The following is a 19305-nucleotide window of genomic DNA, read 5'->3' on the forward strand; positions in this document are numbered from 1 at the left end:
TCACTCACACTAGTGTATCACCAGGACCAGACGTTCACCCAGCATCACTCACACTACTGTATCACCAGGACCAGACGTTCACCCAGCATCACTCACACTAGTGTATCACCAGGACCAGACGTTCACCCAGCATCACTCACACTAGTGTATCACCAGGACCAGACGTTCACCCAGCATCACTCACACTAGTGTATCACCAGGACCAGACGTTCACCCAGCATCACTCACACTAGTGTATCACCAGGACCAGACGTTCACCCAGCATCACTCACACTAGTGTATCACCAGGACCAGACGTTCACCCAGCATCACTCACACTAGTGTATCACCAGGACCAGACGTTCACCCAGCATCACTCACACTAGTGTATCACCCAGGACCAGACGTTCACCCAGCATCACTCACACTACTGTATCACCAGGACCAGACGTTCACCCAGCATCACTCACACTAGTGTATCACCCAGGACCAGACGTTCACCCAGCATCACTCACACTAGTGTATCACCAGGACCAGACGTTCACCCAGCATCACTCACACTACTGTATCACCAGGACCAGACGTTCACCCAGCATCACTCACACTAGTGTATCACCAGGACCAGACGTTCACCCAGCATCACTCACACTACTATCACTCACACTAGTGTATCACCAGGACCAGACGTTCACCCAGCATCACTGACACTAGTGTATCACCAGGACCAGACGTTCACCCAGCATCACTCACAATAGTGTATCACCCAGGACCAGACGTTCACCCAGCATCACTGACACTACTGTATCACCAGGACCAGACGTTCACCCAGCATCACTCACACTAGTGTATCACCAGGACCAGACGTTCACCCAGCATCACTCACACTAGTGTATCACCAGGACCAGACGTTCACCCAGCATCACTCACACAGGTATCACCAGGACCAGACGTTCACCCAGCATCACTCACACTACTGTATCACCAGGACCAGACGTTCACCCAGCATCACTCACAATAGTGTATCACCCCAGGACCCAGCACACTCACACTACTGTATCACCCAGCCAGACGTTCACCCAGCATCACTACACTAGTGTATCACCAGGACCAGACGTTCACCCAGCATCACTCACACTACTGTATCACCAGGACCAGACGTTCACCCAGCATCACTCACACTAGTGTATCACCAGGACCAGACGTTCACCCAGCATCACTCACACTACTGTATCACCAGGACCAGACGTTCACCCAGCATCACTCACACTACTGTATCACCAGGACCAGACGTTCACCCAGCATCACTCACTCACACTACTGTATCACCAGGACCAGACGTTCACCCAGCATCACTCACACTACTGTATCACCAGGACCAGACGTTCACCCAGCATCACTCACACTACTGTATCACCAGGACCAGACGTTCACCCAGCATCACTCACACTAGTGTATCACCAGGACCAGACGTTCACCCAGCATCACTCACACTACTGTATCACCAGGACCAGACGTTCACCCAGCATCACTCACACTACTGTATCACCAGGACCAGACGTTCACCCAGCATCACTCACACTACTGTATCACCAGGACCAGACGTTCACCCAGCATCACTCACACTAGTGTATCACCAGGACCAGACGTTCACCCAGCATCACTCACACTACTGTATCACCAGGACCAGACGTTCACCCAGCATCACTCACACTACTGTATCACCAGGACCAGACGTTCACCCAGCATCACTCACACTAGTGTATCACCCAGGACCAGACGTTCACCCAGCATCACTCACACTAGTGTATCACCAGGACCAGACGTTCACCCAGCATCACTCACACTACTGTATCACCAGGACCAGACGTTCCCTCACGTTTACACAGCATAACTCACCCTAGTGTATCACCCAGGCCCAGACGTTCCCTCACGTTCACCCAGTCCTCGTGGTAAACGTCGTGAAGTTCCCGAGTACACTTGCAGCTCTGACATGTCTTCCTGTAACAGAGAGAATGACTGTGAGAATGTGGGACTGATCCCCTATTATGACTGAGGGACTGATCAACTATTATGACTGAGGGACTGATCAACTATCATGACTGAGGGACTGATCCCCTATTATGACTGAGGGACTGATCAACTATCATGACTGAGGGACTGATCAACTACCATGACTGAGGGACTGATCAACTACCATGACTGAGAGACTGATCAACTACCATGACTGAGAGACTGATCCCCTATTATGACTGAGGGACTGATCAACTACCATGACTGAGAGACTGATCAACTACCATGACTGAGAGACTGATCAACTACCATGACTGAGAGACTGATCAACTACCATGACTGAGAGACTGATCAACTATTATGACTGAGAGACTGATCAACTATCATGACTGAGGGACTGATCAACTACCATGACTGAGAGACTGATCAACTACCATGACTGAGAGACTGATCAACTACCATGACTGAGAGACTGATCAACTACCATGACTGAGAGACTGATCAACTACCATGACTGAGAGACTGATCAACTACCATGACTGAGAGACTGATCAACTATCATGACTGAGGGACTGATCAACTATCATGACTGAGAGACTGATCAACTACCATGACTGAGAGACTGATCAACTATCATGACTGAGAGACTGATCAACTATTATGACTGAGAGACTGATCAACTATTATGACTGAGAGACTGATCAACTATCATGACTGAGGGACTGATCAACTATCATGACTGAGAGACTGATCAACTATTATGACTGAGAGACTGATCAACTATCATGACTGAGGGACTGATCAACTACTATGACTGAGAGACTGATCAACTATTATGACTGAGAGACTGATCAACTATCATGACTGAGGGACTGATCAACTACTATGACTGAGAGACTGATCAACTACCATGACTGAGAGACTGATCAACTATTATGACTGAGAGACTGATCAACTATTATGACTGAGAGACTGATCAACTATTATGACTGAGAGACTGATCAACTATCATGACTGAGGGACTGATCAACTATTATGACTGAGAGACTGATCAACTATTATGACTGAGAGACTGATCAACTATCATGACTGAGAGACTGATCAACTATCATGACTGAGAGACTGATCAACTATCATGACTGAGAGACTGATCAACTATCATGACTGAGAGACTGATCAACTATTATGACTGAGAGACTGATCAACTATCATGACTGAGGGACTGATCAACTATCATGACTGAGAGACTGATCAACTATCATGACTGAGAGACTGATCAACTATCATGACTGAGGGACTGATCAACTATTATGACTGAGAGACTGATCAACTATCATGACTGAGAGACTGATCAACTATCATGACTGAGAGACTGATCAACTATCATGACTGAGAGACTGATCAACTATTATGACTGAGAGACTGATCAACTATCATGACTGAGAGACTGATCAACTATCATGACTGAGGGACTGATCAACTATCATGACTGAGGGACTGATCAACTATCATGACTGAGGGACTGATCAACTATTATGACTGAGGGACTGATCAACTATCATGACTGAGGGACTGATCAACTATCATGACTGAGGGACTGATCAACTATCATGACTGAGGGACTGATCAACTATCATGACTGAGGGACTGATCAACTATCATGACTGAGGGACTGATCAACTATCATGACTGAGGGACTGATCAACTATCATGACTGAGAGACTGATCAACTATCATGACTGATCAACTATCATGACTGAGAGACTGATCAACTATCATGACTGAGAGACTGATCAACTATCATGACTGAGAGACTGATCAACTATGACTGATGACTGAGAGACTGATCAACTATCATGACTGAGAGACTGATCAACTATTATGACTGAGAGACTGATCAACTATCATGACTGAGAGACTGATCAACTATCATGACTGAGAGACTGATCAACTATCATGACTGAGAGACTGATCAACTATGACTGAGGGACTGATCTATCATGACTGAGGGACTGATCAACTATCATGACTGAGACTGAGAGACTGATCTGATCAACTATTATGACTGATGATCAACTATCATGACTGAGACTGATCAACTATCATGACTGAGACTGACTGATCAACTATCATGACTGAGACTGACTGATCAACTATCATGACTGAGAGACTGATCAACTATCATGACTGAGAGACTGATCAACTATTATGACTGAGAGACTGATCAACTATCTGAGGGACTGATCAACTATTATGACTGAGAGACTGATCAACTATCATGACTGAGGGACTGATCAACTATTATGACTGAGAGACTGATCAACTATCATGACTGAGAGACTGATCAACTATTATGACTGAGAGACTGATCAACTATCATGACTGAGAGACTGATCAACTATTATGACTGAGAGACTGATCAACTATCATGACTGAGAGACTGACTGATCTGAACTATTATGACTGAGAGACTGATCAACTATCATGACTGAGAGACTGATCAACTATGAGAGGATCAACTATGACTGAGGGACTGATCAACTATTATGACTGAGAGACTGATCAACTATTATGACTGAGAGACATGACTGAGGGACTGATCAACTATCATGACTGAGAGACTGATCAACTATCATGACTGAGAGACTGATCAACTATCATGACTGAGAGACTGATCAACTATTATGACTGAGAGACTGATCAACTATCATGACTGAGAGACTGATCAACTATCAGAGGACTGATCAACTATTATGACTGAGGACTGATCAACTATTATGACTGAGAGACTGATCAACTATCATGACTGAGAGACTGATCAACTATCATGACTGAGGGACTGATCAACTATCATGACTGAGAGACTGATCAACTATCATGACTGAGAGACTGATCAACTATCATGACTGAGAGACTGATCAACTATCATGACTGAGAGACTGATCAACTATCATGACTGAGAGACTGATCAACTATCATGACTGAGGGACTGATCAACTATTATGACTGAGAGACTGATCAACTATCATGACTGAGAGACTGATCAACTATTATGACTGAGGGACTGATCAACTATCATGACTGAGGGACTGATCAACTATCATGACTGAGAGACTGATCAACTATCATGACTGAGAGACTGATCAACTATCATGACTGAGAGACTGATCAACTATCATGACTGAGGGACTGATCAACTATCATGACTGAGAGACTGATCAACTATCATGACTGAGAGACTGATCAACTATCATGACTGAGAGACTGATCAACTATCATGACTGAGAGACTGATCAACTATCATGACTGAGAGACTGATCAACTATTATGACTGAGAGACTGATCAACTATCATGACTGAGAGACTGATCAACTATCATGACTGAGAGACTGATCAACTATCATGACTGAGAGGACTGACTCAACTATCATGACTGAGAGACTGATCAACTATCATGACTGAGAGACTGATCAACTATCATGACTGAGAGACTGATCAACTATTATGACTGAGAGACTGATCAACTATCATGACTGAGAGACTGATCAACTATCATGACTGAGGGACTGATCAACTATCATGACTGAGAGACTGATCAACTATCATGACTGAGAGACTGATCAACTATCATGACTGAGAGACTGATCAACTATTATGACTGAGAGACTGATCAACTATTATGACTGAGACTGACTGATCAACTATCATGACTGAGAGACTGATCAACTATTATGACTGAGAGACTGATCAACTATTATGACTGAGAGACTGATCAACTATCATGACTGAGGACTGACTGATCTGATCTATCATGACTGACTGAGAGACTGATCAACTATCATGACTGAGAGACTGATCAACTATCATGACTGAGAGACTGATCAACTATCATGACTGAGAGACTGATCAACTATTATGACTGAGAGACTGATCAACTATCATGACTGAGAGACTGATCAACTATCATGACTGAGAGACTGATCAACTATCATGACTGAGAGACTGATCAACTATTATGACTGAGAGACTGATCAACTATCATGACTGAGAGACTGATCAACTACCATGACTGAGAGACTGATCAACTATTATGACTGAGAGACTGAACAACTCTCATGACTTAGAGACTGATCAACTATCATGACTGAGAGACTGATCAACTATCATGACTGAGACTGAGACTGATCAACTATTATGACTGAGAGACTGATCAACTATTATGACTGAGAGACTGATCAACTATCATGACTGAGGGACTGATCAACTATCATGATCAACTATTATGACTGAGAGACTGATCAACTATTGATGACTGAGAGACTGATCAACTATCATGACTGAGAGACTGATCAACTATCATGACTGAGAGACTGATCAACTATTATGACTGATGACTGAGAGACTGATCAACTATCATGACTGAGAGACTATCATGACTGAGAGACTGATCAACTATCATGACTGAGAGACTGATCAACTATCATGACTGAGAGACTGATCAACTATCATGACTGAGAGACTGATCAACTATTATGACTGAGAGACTGATCAACTATCATGACTGAGAGACTGATCAACTATGACTGATGACTGAGAGACTGATCAACTATCATGACTGAGAGACTGATCAACTATTATGACTGAGAGACTGATCAACTATTATGACTGAGAGACTGATCAACTATCATGACTGAGAGACTGATCAACTATTATGACTGAGAGACTGATCAACTATCATGACTGATCAACTATCATGACTGAGAGACTGATCAACTATCATGACTGAGAGACTGATCAACTATCATGACTGAGAGACTGACTGATCAACTATCATGACTGAGACTGATCAACTATCATGACTGAGAGACTGATCAACTATTATGACTGAGATCAACTACCATGACTGATCAACTATTATGACTGAGAGACTGATCAACTATCATGACTGAGAGACTGATCAACTATCATGACTGAGAGACTGATCAACTATCATGACTGAGAGACTGATCAACTATCATGACTGAGAGACTGATCAACTGATGATCAACTGATGACTGAGAGACTGATCAACTACCATGACTGAGAGACTGATCAACTATTATGACTGAGAGACTGATCAACTACCATGACTGAGAGACTGATCAACTATTATGACTGAGAGACTGATCAACTATTATGACTGAGAGACTGATCAACTATTATGACTGAGAGACTGATCAACTATTATGACTGAGGGACTGATCAACTACCATGACTGAGAGACTGATCAACTATTATGACTGAGAGACTGATCAACTATTATGACTGAGAGACTGATCAACTATTATGACTGAGGGACTGATCAACTACCATGACTGAGAGACTGATCTATCATGAGAGACTGATCAACTACAACTATTATGACTGAGACTGATCAACTATCATGACTGAGAGACTGATCAACTATTATGACTGAGAGACTGATCAACTATCATGACTGAGAGACTGATCAACTATTATGACTGAGAGACTGATCAACTATGACTGAGAGACTGATCAACTATTATGACTGAGACTGAGGGACTGATCAACTATTATGACTGAGAGACTGATCAACTATCATGACTGAGAGACTGATCAACTATTATGACTGAGAGACTGATCAACTATTATGACTGAGAGACTGATCAACTACCATGACTGAGAGACTGATCAACTATTATGACTGAGAGACTGATCAACTACCATGACTGAGAGACTGATCAACTACCATGACTGAGAGACTGATCAACTATTATGACTGAGAGACTGATCAACTATTATGACTGAGAGACTGATCAACTATTATGACTGAGAGACTGATCAACTATTATGACTGAGAGACTGATCAACTATCATGACTGAGAGACTGATCAACTATTATGACTGAGAGACTGATCAACTATTATGACTGAGAGACTGATCAACTATCATGACTGAGAGACTGATCAACTACCATGACTGAGAGACTGATCAACTATTATGACTGAGAGACTGATCAACTATTATGACTGAGAGACTGATCAACTATTATGACTGAGAGACTGATCAACTATCATGACTGAGAGACTGATCAACTATCATGACTGAGAGACTGATCAACTATTATGACTGAGAGACTGATCAACTATCATGACTGAGAGACTGATCAACTATTATGACTGAGAGACTGATCAACTATTATGACTGAGAGACTGATCAACTATCATGACTGAGAGACTGATCAACTATCATGACTGAGAGACTGATCAACTATTATGACTGAGAGACTGATCAACTATCATGACTGAGGGACTGATCAACTATTATGACTGAGAGACTGATCAACTATCATGACTGAGAGACTGATCAACTATTATGACTGAGAGACTGATCAACTATCATGACTGAGAGACTGATCAACTATTATGACTGAGAGACTGATCAACTATCATGACTGAGAGACTGATCAACTATCATGACTGAGAGACTGATCAACTATCATGACTGAGAGACTGATCAACTATCATGACTGAGAGACTGATCAACTATTATGACTGAGAGACTGATCAACTATTATGACTGAGAGACTGATCAACTATCATGACTGAGAGACTGATCAACTATTATGACTGAGAGACTGATCAACTATTATGACTGAGAGACTGATCAACTATCATGACTGAGAGACTGATCAACTATTATGACTGAGAGACTGATCAACTATTATGACTGAGAGACTGATCAACTATTATGACTGAGAGACTGATCAACTATCATGACTGAGAGACTGATCAACTATTATGACTGAGAGACTGATCAACTATTATGACTGAGAGACTGATCAACTATTATGACTGAGAGACTGATCAACTATTATGACTGAGAGACTGATCAACTATCTGAGAGACTGATCAACTATTATGAGAGACTGACTGATCAACTATAATGACTGAGAGACTGATCAACTATTATGACTGAGAGACTGATCAACTATTATGACTGAGAGACTGATCAACTATTATGACTGAGAGACTGATCAACTATTATGACTGAGAGACTGATCAACTATTATGACTGAGAGACTGATCAACTATCATGATCAACTATTATGACTGAGGACTGATCAACTATTATGACTGAGAGACTGATCAACTATTATGACTGAGAGACTGATCAACTATTATGACTGAGAGACTGATCAACTATTATGACTGAGACTGATCAACTATTATGACTGAGAGACTGATCAACTATCATGACTGAGAGACTGATCAACTATCATGACTGAGAGACTGATCAACTATCATGACTGAGAGACTGATCAACTACCATGACTGAGAGACTGATCAACTATTATGACTGAGAGACTGATCAACTATTATGACTGAGAGACTGATCAACTATCATGACTGAGAGACTGATCAACTATCATGACTGAGAGACTGATCAACTATTATGACTGAGAGACTGATCAACTATTATGACTGAGAGACTGATCAACTATTATGACTGAGAGACTGATCAACTATCATGACTGAGAGACTGATCAACTATCATGACTGAGAGACTGATCAACTATCATGACTGAGAGACTGATCAACTATCATGACTGAGAGACTGATCAACTATTATGACTGAGAGACTGATCAACTATCATGACTGAGAGACTGATCAACTATCATGACTGAGAGACTGATCAACTATTATGACTGAGAGACTGATCAACTATTATGACTGAGAGACTGATCAACTATTATGACTGAGAGACTGATCAACTATTATGACTGAGAGACTGATCAACTATTATGACTGAGAGACTGATCAACTATTATGACTGAGAGACTGATCAACTATCATGACTGAGAGACTGATCAACTATTATGACTGAGAGACTGATCAACTATTATGACTGAGAGACTGATCAACTATCATGACTGAGAGACTGATCAACTATCATGACTGAGAGACTGATCAACTATCATGACTGAGAGACTGATCAACTATCATGACTGAGAGACTGATCAACTATTATGACTGAGAGACTGATCAACTATTATGACTGAGAGACTGATCAACTATCATGACTGAGAGACTGATCAACTATCATGACTGAGAGACTGATCAACTATCATGACTGAGAGACTGATCAACTATTATGACTGAGAGACTGATCAACTATCATGACTGAGAGACTGATCAACTATCATGACTGAGAGACTGATCAACTATTATGACTGAGAGACTGATCAACTATCATGACTGAGAGACTGATCAACTATTATGACTGAGAGACTGATCAACTATCATGACTGAGAGACTGATCAACTATTATGACTGAGAGACTGATCAACTATTATGACTGAGAGACTGATCAACTATCATGACTGAGAGACTGATCAACTATTATGACTGAGAGACTGATCAACTATCATGACTGAGAGACTGATCAACTATCATGACTGAGAGACTGATCAACTATCATGACTGAGAGACTGATCAACTATTATGACTGAGAGACTGATCAACTATTATGACTGAGAGACTGATCAACTATTATGACTGAGAGACTGATCAACTATTATGACTGAGAGACTGATCAACTATTATGACTGAGAGACTGATCAACTATTATGACTGAGAGACTGATCAACTATTATGACTGAGAGACTGATCTGATCAACTATCATGACTGAGAGACTGATCAACTATTATGACTGAGAGACTGATCAACTATTATGACTGAGAGACTGATCAACTATTATGACTGAGAGACTGATCAACTATTATGACTGAGAGACTGATCAACTATTATGACTGAGAGACTGATCAACTATTATGACTGAGAGACTGATCAACTATCATGACTGAGAGACTGATCAACTATTATGACTGAGAGACTGATCAACTATTATGACTGAGAGACTGATCAACTATCATGACTGAGAGACTGATCAACTATTATGACTGAGAGACTGATCAACTATTGATGACTATCATGAGAGACTGATCAACTATCATGACTGAGAGACTGATCAACTACCATGACTGAGAGACTGATCAACTATCATGACTGAGAGACTGATCAACTATTATGACTGAGAGACTGATCAACTATTATGACTGAGAGACTGATCAACTATTATGACTGAGAGACTGATCAACTATTATGACTGAGAGACTGATCAACTATTATGACTGAGAGACTGATCAACTATTATGACTGAGAGACTGATCAACTATTATGACTGAGACTGATCAACTATTATGACTGAGAGACTGATCAACTATTATGACTGAGAGACTGATCAACTATTATGACTGAGAGACTGAGACTGAGAGACTGATAAACTATCATGACTGAGAGACTGATCAACTATTATGACTGAGAGACTGATCAACTATTATGACTGAGGGACTGATCAACTATCATGACTGAGAGACTGATCAACTACCATGACTGAGAGACTGATCAACTATTATGACTGAGAGACTGATCAACTATTATGACTGAGAGACTGATCAACTATCATGACTGAGAGACTGATCAACTATTATGACTGAGAGACTGATCAACTATTATGACTGAGAGACTGATCAACTATTATGACTGAGAGACTGATCAACTATTATGACTGAGAGACTGATCAACTATTATGACTGAGAGACTGATCAACTATTATGACTGAGAGACTGATCAACTATTATGACTGAGAGACTGATCAACTATCATGACTGAGAGACTGATCAACTATTATGACTGAGAGACTGATCAACTATCATGACTGAGAGACTGATCAACTATTATGACTGAGAGACTGATCAACTATTATGACTGAGAGACTGATCAACTATCATGACTGAGAGACTGATCAACTATTATGACTGAGAGACTGATCAACTATTATGACTGAGGGACTGATCAACTATTATGACTGAGAGACTGATCAACTATCATGACTGAGAGACTGATCAACTATTATGACTGAGAGACTGATCAACTATTATGACTGAGAGACTGATCAACTATTATGACTGAGAGACTGATCAACTATCATGACTGAGAGACTGATCAACTATTATGACTGAGAGACTGATCAACTATTATGACTGAGAGACTGATCAACTATTATGACTGAGAGACTGATCAACTACCATGACTGAGAGACTGATCAACTATTATGACTGAGGGACTGATCAACTATCATGACTGAGGGACTGATCCCCTATTATGACTGTAATTTAGATATAAAAGCTAATTGACTGTGGAACACGTCATCAATAAACACACCCAGGTGTTGTACAGGTGTTTTATTCATCAATAAACACACCCAGGTGTTGTACAGGTGTTTTATTCATCAATAAACACACCCAGGTGTTGTACAGGTGTTTTATTCATCAATAAACACACCCAGGTGTTGTACAGGTGTTTTATTCATCAATAAACACACCCAGGTGTTGTACAGGTGTTTTATTCATCAATAAACACACCCAGGTGTTGTACAGGTGTTTTATTCATCAATAAACACACCCAGGTGTTGTACAGGTGTTTTATTCATCAATAAACACACCCAGGTGTTGTACAGGTGTTTTATTCATCAATAAACACACCCAGGTGTTGTACAGGTGTTTTATTCATCAATAAACACACCCAGGTGTTGTACAGGTGTTTTATTCATCAATAAACACACCCAGGTGTTGTACAGGTGTTTTATTCATCAATAAACACACCCAGGTGTTGTACAGGTGTTGTACAGGTGTTTTATTCATCAATAAACACACCCAGGTGTTGTACAGGTGTTTTATTCATCAATAAAGACACCCAGGTGTTGTACAGGTGTTTTATTCATCAATAAACACACCCAGGTGTTGTCCAGGTGTTGTACAGGTGTTTTATTCATCAATAAACACACCCAGGTGTTGTGCAGGTGTTTTATTCATCAATAAACACACCCAGGTGTTGTGCAGGTGTTGTCCAGGTATTTCCCAGGTGTTGTCCAGGTGTTGTACAGGTGTTGTCCAGGTGTTTCCAGGTGTTGTACAGGTGTTGTCCAGGTGTTGTACAGGTGTTGTACAGGTGTTGTCCAGGTGTTGTCCAGGTGTTGTACAGGTGTTGTAAAGGTGTTGTACAGGTGTTGTCCAGGTGTTGTCCAGGTGTTGTACAGGTGTTGTACAGGTGTTGTCCAGGTGTTGTCCAGGTGTTGTACAGGTGTTGTACAGGTGTTGCACAGGTGTTGTCCAGGTGTTGTCCAGGTGTTGTACAGGTGTTGTACAGGTGTTGTACAGGTGTTGTACAGGTGTTGTACAGGTGTTGTCCAGGTGTTGTCCAGGTGTTGTCCAGGTGTTGTCCAGGTGTTGTACAGGTGTTGTCCAGGTGTTGTACAGGTGTTGTCCAGGTGTTGCACAGGTGTTGTCCAGGAGTTGTCCAGGTGTTGTACAGCTGTTGTACAGGTGTTGTACAGGTGTTGTCCAAGTGTTGTACAGGTGTTGTCCAGGTGTTGTACAGGTGTTGTCCAGGTGTTGTCCAGGTGTTGTCCAGGTGTTGTACAGGTGTTGCACAGGTGTTGTACAGGTGTTGTCCAGGTGTTATACAGGTATTGTACAGGTGTTGTACAGGTGTTGTCCAGGTGTTGTCCAGGTGTTGTCCAGGTGTTGTCCAGGTGTTGTACAGGTGTTGTACAGGTGTACAGGTGTTGTCCAGGTGTTGTCCAGGTGTTGTACAGGTGTTGTCCAGGTGTTGTCCAGGTGTTGTCCAGGTGTTGTCCAGGTGTTGTACAGGTGTTGTCCAGGTGTTGCACAGGTGTTGTCCAGGAGTTGTCCAGGTGTTGTACAGGTGTTGTACAGGTGTTGTCCAAGTGTTGTACAGGTGTTGTCCAGGTGTTGTACAGGTGTTGTCCAGGTGTTGTCCAGGTGTTGTACAGGTGTTGTCCAGGTGTTGTACAGGTGTTGTCCAGGTGTTGTACAGGTGTTGTACAGGTGTTGTCCAGGTGTTGCACAGGTGTTGTCCAGGTGTTGTCCAGGTGTTGTCCAGGTGTTGTACAGGTGTTGTACAGGTGTTGTCCAAGTGTTGTACAGGTGTTGTCCAGGTGTTGTACAGGTGTTGTCCAGGTGTTGTCCAGGTGTTGTCCAGGTGTTGTCCAGGTGTTGTACAGGTGTTGTACAGGTGTTGTACAGGTGTTGTCCAGGTGTTATACAGGTGTTGTACAGGTGTTGTCCAGGTGTTGTCCAGGTGTTGTACAGGTGTACAGGTGTTGTCCAGGTGTTGTACAGGTGTTGTACAGGTGTTGTACAGGTGTTGTCCAGGTGTTGTCCAGGTGTTGTCCAGGTGTTGTCCAGGTGTTGTCCAGGTGTTGTCCAGGTGTTGTACAGGTGTTGTACAGGTGTTGTACAGGTGTTGCACAGGTGTTGTCCAGGTGTTGTCCAGGTGTTGTCCAGGTGTTGTCCAGGTGTTGTACAGGTGTTGTACAGGTGTTGTCCAGGTGTTGTACAGGTGTTGTACAGGTGTTGTCCAAGTGTTGTCCAGGTGTTGTACAGGTGTTGTACAGGTGTTGTACAGGCGTTGTACAGGTGTTGTCCAGGTGTTGTACAGGTGTTGTCCAGGTGTTGTCCAGGTGTTGTCCAGGTATTGTCCAGGTTTTGTCCAGGTGTTGTCCAGGTGTTGTACAGGTGTTGTACAGGTGTTGTCCACGTGTTGTACAGGTGTTGTACAGGTGTTGTCCAGGTGTTGTACATGTGTTGTACAGGTGTTGTCCAGGTGTTGTCCAGGTGTTTTATTCATCAATAAACACACCCAGGTATTGTCCAGGTGTTTTATTCATCAATAAACACACCCAGGTGTTGTCGAGTTGTTGTACAGGTGTTGTACAGGTGTTGTACAGGTGTTGTCCAGGTGTTGTCCAGGTGTTGTCCAGGTGTTGTACAGGTGTTGTCCAGGTGTTGTACAGGTGTTGTACAGGTGTTGTACAGGTGTTGTCCAGGTGTTGTACAGGTGTTTTATTCATCAATAAACACACCCAGGTGTTGTACAGGTGTTGTACAGGTGTTTTATTCATCAATAAACACACCCAGGTGTTGTACAGGTGTTGTACAGGTGTTGTCCAGGTGTTGTACAGGTGTTGTACAGGTGTTGTACAGGTGTTGTACAGGTGTTGTACAGGTGTTGTCCAGGTGTTGTCCAGGTGTTGTACAGGTGTTGTACAGGTGTTGTCCAGGTGTTGTCCAGGTGTTGTCCAGGTGTTGTACAGGTGTTGTACAGGTGTTGTACAGGTGTTGTCCAGGTGTTGTCCAGGTGTTGTACAGGTGTTGTACAGGTGTTGTCCAGGTGTTGTCCAGGTGTTGTACAGGTGTTGTACAGGTGCTGCACAGGTGTTGTCCAGGTGTTGTCCAGGTGTTGTACAGGTGTTGTACAGGTGTTGTACAGGTGTTGTCCATTTGTTGTCCAGGTGTTGTCCAGGTGTTGTCCAGGTGTTGTACAGGTGTTGTCCAGGTGTTGTACAGGTGTTGTCCAGGTGTTGCACAGGTGTTGTCCAGGAGTTGTCCAGGTGTTGTACAGGTGTTGTACAGGTGTTGTACAGGTGTTGTCCAAGTGTTGTACAGGTGTTGTCCAGGTGTTGTACAGGTGTTGTCCAGGTGTTGTCCAGGTGTTGTCCAGGTGTTGTACAGGTGTTGTACAGGTGTTGTACAGGTGTTGTCCAGGTGTTATACAGGTATTGTACAGGTGTTGTACAGGTGTTGTCCAGGTGTTGTCCAGGTGTTGTCCAGGTGTTGTCCAGGTGTTGTACAGGTGTTGTACAGGTGTACAGGTGTTGTCCAGGTGTTGTACAGGTGTTGTACAGGTGTTGTCCAGGTGTTGTCCAGGTGTTGTCCAGGTGTTGTACAGGTGTTGTACAGGTGTTGTCCAGGTGTTGCACAGGTGTTGTCCAGGAGTTGTCCAGGTGTTGTACAGGTGTTGTACAGGTGTTGTCCAGGTGTTGTACAGGTGTTGTCCAGGTGTTGTACAGGTGTTGTCCAGGTGTTGTACAGGTGTTGTCCAGGTGTTGTACAGGTGTTGTCCAGGTGTTGTACAGGTGTTGTCCAGGTGTTGCACAGGTGTTGTCCAGGTGTTGTCCAGGTGTTGTACAGGTGTTGTACAGGTGTTGTCCAAGTGTTGTACAGGTGTTGTACAGGTGTTGTCCAGGTGTTGTCCAGGTGTTGTACAGGTGTTGTACAGGTGTTGTACAGGTGTTGTCCAGGTGTTATACAGGTGTTGTACAGGTGTTGTACAGGTGTTGTCCAGGTGTTGTACAGGTGTTGTACAGGTGTTGTACAGGTGTTGTCCAGGTGTTGTCCAGGTGTTGTCCAGGTGTTGTACAGGTGTTGTACAGGTGTTGTCCAGGTGTTGTACAGGTGTTGTCCAGGTGTTGTACAGGTGTTGTCCAGGTGTTGCACAGGTGTTGTCCAGGTGTTGTACAGGCGTTGTCCAGGTGTTGTACAGGTGTTGTACAGGTGTTGTCCAGGTGTTGTCCAGGTGTTGTACAGGTGTTGTACAGGTGTTGTACAGGTGTTGTCCAGGTGTTGTACAGGTGTTGTCCAGGTGTTGTACAGGTGTTGTACAGGTGTTGTACAGGTGTTGTCCAGGTGTTGTCCAGGTGTTGTCCAGGTGTTGTACAGGTGTTGTCCAGGTGTTGTACAGGTGTTGTACAGGTGTTGTACAGGTGTTGTCCATGTGTTGCACAGGTGTTGTCCAGGTGTTGTACAGGTGTTGTCCAGGTGTTGTACAGGTGTTGTACAGGTGTTGTCCAAGTGTTGTCCAGGTGTTGTACAGGTGTTGTACAGGTGTTGTACAGGCGTTGTACAGGTGTTGTCCAGGTGTTGTACAGGTGTTGTCCAGGTGTTGTCCAGGTGTTGTCCAGGTATTGTCCAGGTGTTGTCCAGGTGTTGTCCAGGTGTTGTACAGGTGTTGTACAGGTGTTGTCCACGTGTTGTCCAGGTGTTGTACAGGTGTTGTCCAGGTGTTGTACATGTGTTGTACAGGTGTTGTCCAGGTGTTGTCCAGGTGTTTTATTCATCAATAAACACACCCAGGTGTTGTACAGGTGTTTTATTCATCAATAAACACACCCAGGTGTTGTACATTTGTTGTACAGGTGTTGTACAGGTGTTGTACAGGTGTTGTACAGGTGTTGTACAGGTGTTGTACAGGTGTTGTACAGGTGTTGTCCAGGTGTTGTACAGGTGTTGTCCAGGTGTTGTACAGGTGTTGTCCAGGTGTTGTACAGGTGTTTTATTCATCAATAAACACACCCAGGTGTTGTACAGGTGTTGTACAGGTGTTTTATTCATCAATAAACACACCCAGGTGTTGTACAGGTGTTGTCGAGTTGTTGTACAGGTGTTGTACAGGTGTTGTCCAGGTGTTGTCCAGGTGTTGTACAGGTGTTGTACAGGTGTTGTCCAGGTGTTGTACAGGTGTTGTACAGGTGTTGTCCAGGTGTTGTCCAGGTGTTGTACAGGTGTTGTACAGGTGTTGTCCAGGTGTTGTCCAGGTGTTGTACAGGTGTTGTACAGGTGTTGTACAGGTGTTGTACAGGTGTTGTACAGGTGTTGTACAGGTGTTGTACAGGTGTTGTCCAGGTGTTGTACAGGTGTTGTACAGGTGTTGTCCACGTGTTGTCCAGGTGTTGTACAGGTGTTGTACAGGTGTTGTCCAGGTGTTGTACAGGTGTTATACAGGTGTTGTACAGGTGTTGTACAGGTGTTGTCCAGGTGTTGTACAGGTGTTGTACAGGTGTTGTCCACGTGTTGTCCAGGTGTTGTACAGGTTTTGTACAGGTGTTGTCCAGGTGTTGTACAGGTGTTATACAGGTGTTGTACAGGTGTTGTCCAGGTGTTGTCCAGGTGTTGTACAGGTGTCGTCCAGGTTTTGTACAGGTGTTGTCCAGGTGTTGTACAGTTGTACAGGTGTCGTCCAGGTGTTGTACAGGTGTTGTACAGGTGTTATACAGGTGTTGTACAGGTGTTGTCCAGGTGTTGTACAGGTGTTGTACAGGTGTTGTACAGGTGTTATACAGGTGTTGTACAGGTGTTGTACAGGTGTCGTCCAGGTGTTGTCCAGGTGTTTTACAGGTGTTATACAGGTGTTGTACAGGTGTTGTCCAGGTGTTGTACAGGTGTTATACAGGTGTTGTCCAGGTGTTGTACAGGTGTTGTACAGGTGTTATACAGGTGTTGTACAGGTGTTGTCCAGGTGTTGTACAGGTGTTATACAGGTGTTGTACAGGTGTTGTCCAGGTGTTGTACAGGTGTTGTACAGGTGTTGTACAGGTGTTGTCCAGGTGTTGTACAGGTGTTGTACAGGTGTTGTACAGGTGTTGTACAGGTGTTATACAGGTGTCGTCCAGGTGTTGTACAGGTGTTATACAGGTGTTGTACAGGTGTTGTACAGGTGTTGTACAGGTGTTATACAGGTGTCGTCCAGGTGTTGTCCAGGTGTACCTTTAACACAGATTCCACTCAGATATTATAACCCTGGGATATAGTGTTGTTGGTAAAGAGAGCAGTGAGAGGAAGTTAGCAATGTGAATGTGACCTGACCTGATTAGGTTGGGCCATTGACTTAAGCCGGTAGGAGACGTGAACCTGCCTCTCATGGACCAGTAGGCCTTCTGCAGTGTTCTTTCTTGATGTTCTTATGACAGGAAAATACAGGGCTATCAGGCACCTAAGTTCCTCATTCTTGTAACGATGCTGATTTGTACCCTATATTGTAATTATGTACCTTGTACATAATTACTATATAGGTAATTATGTACCTTGTGTGATAGTAATTATGTACCTGGTACATAATTACTATATAGGTAATTATGTACCTTGTGTGATAGTAATTATGTACCTGGTACATAATTACTACATAGGTAATTATGTACCTTGTGTGATAGTAATTATGTACCTGGTACATAATTACTACATAGGTAATTATGTACCTTGTGTGATAGTAATTATGTACCTGGTACATAATTACTATATAGGTAATTATGTACCTTTTGTGAAAGTAATTATGTACCTGGTACATAATTACTATATAGGTAATTATGTACCTTGTGTGATAGTAATTATGTACCTAGTAAATACTATATAGGTAATTATGTACCTTGTATAAAAGACTGTTGAGTAGACTTCAGGATGTACATGTTTATAGAGGGGCCACAGATATATCAGATCACTTTCTAGTTGTAGCTACACTGAGAGTAAAAGGTAGATGGGATACAAGGAGAATAGAAGCATCAGGGAAGAGAGAGGTGAAGGTTTATAAACTAAAAGAGGAGGCAGTTAGGGTAAGAT

General features: G+C 42.9%; 1 protein-coding gene across 1 annotated transcript in view; it reads right to left on the reverse strand.

Moving 5' to 3' along the window:
- Lmpt (four and a half LIM domains protein limpet) overlaps positions 1-18629 on the reverse strand; it is a 467116-nt gene extending 448487 nt beyond the window's left edge. Inside the window, exons 1-2 of the mRNA XM_070105409.1 lie at positions 18559-18629; positions 1876-1977 (exon numbers count right to left, since the gene is read on the reverse strand). Coding sequence (XP_069961510.1) covers positions 1876-1977; positions 18559-18614 — 158 coding nt within the window. The 5' untranslated portion in view covers positions 18615-18629. The remainder of the gene's footprint in view (positions 1-1875; positions 1978-18558) is intronic.
- Between the last annotated feature and the right edge of the window lie 676 nt (positions 18630-19305).

This window comes from Cherax quadricarinatus, chromosome 98, assembly GCF_038502225.1.
Source record: "Cherax quadricarinatus isolate ZL_2023a chromosome 98, ASM3850222v1, whole genome shotgun sequence".
Taxonomy (NCBI): Eukaryota; Metazoa; Arthropoda; class Malacostraca; order Decapoda; family Parastacidae; genus Cherax; species Cherax quadricarinatus.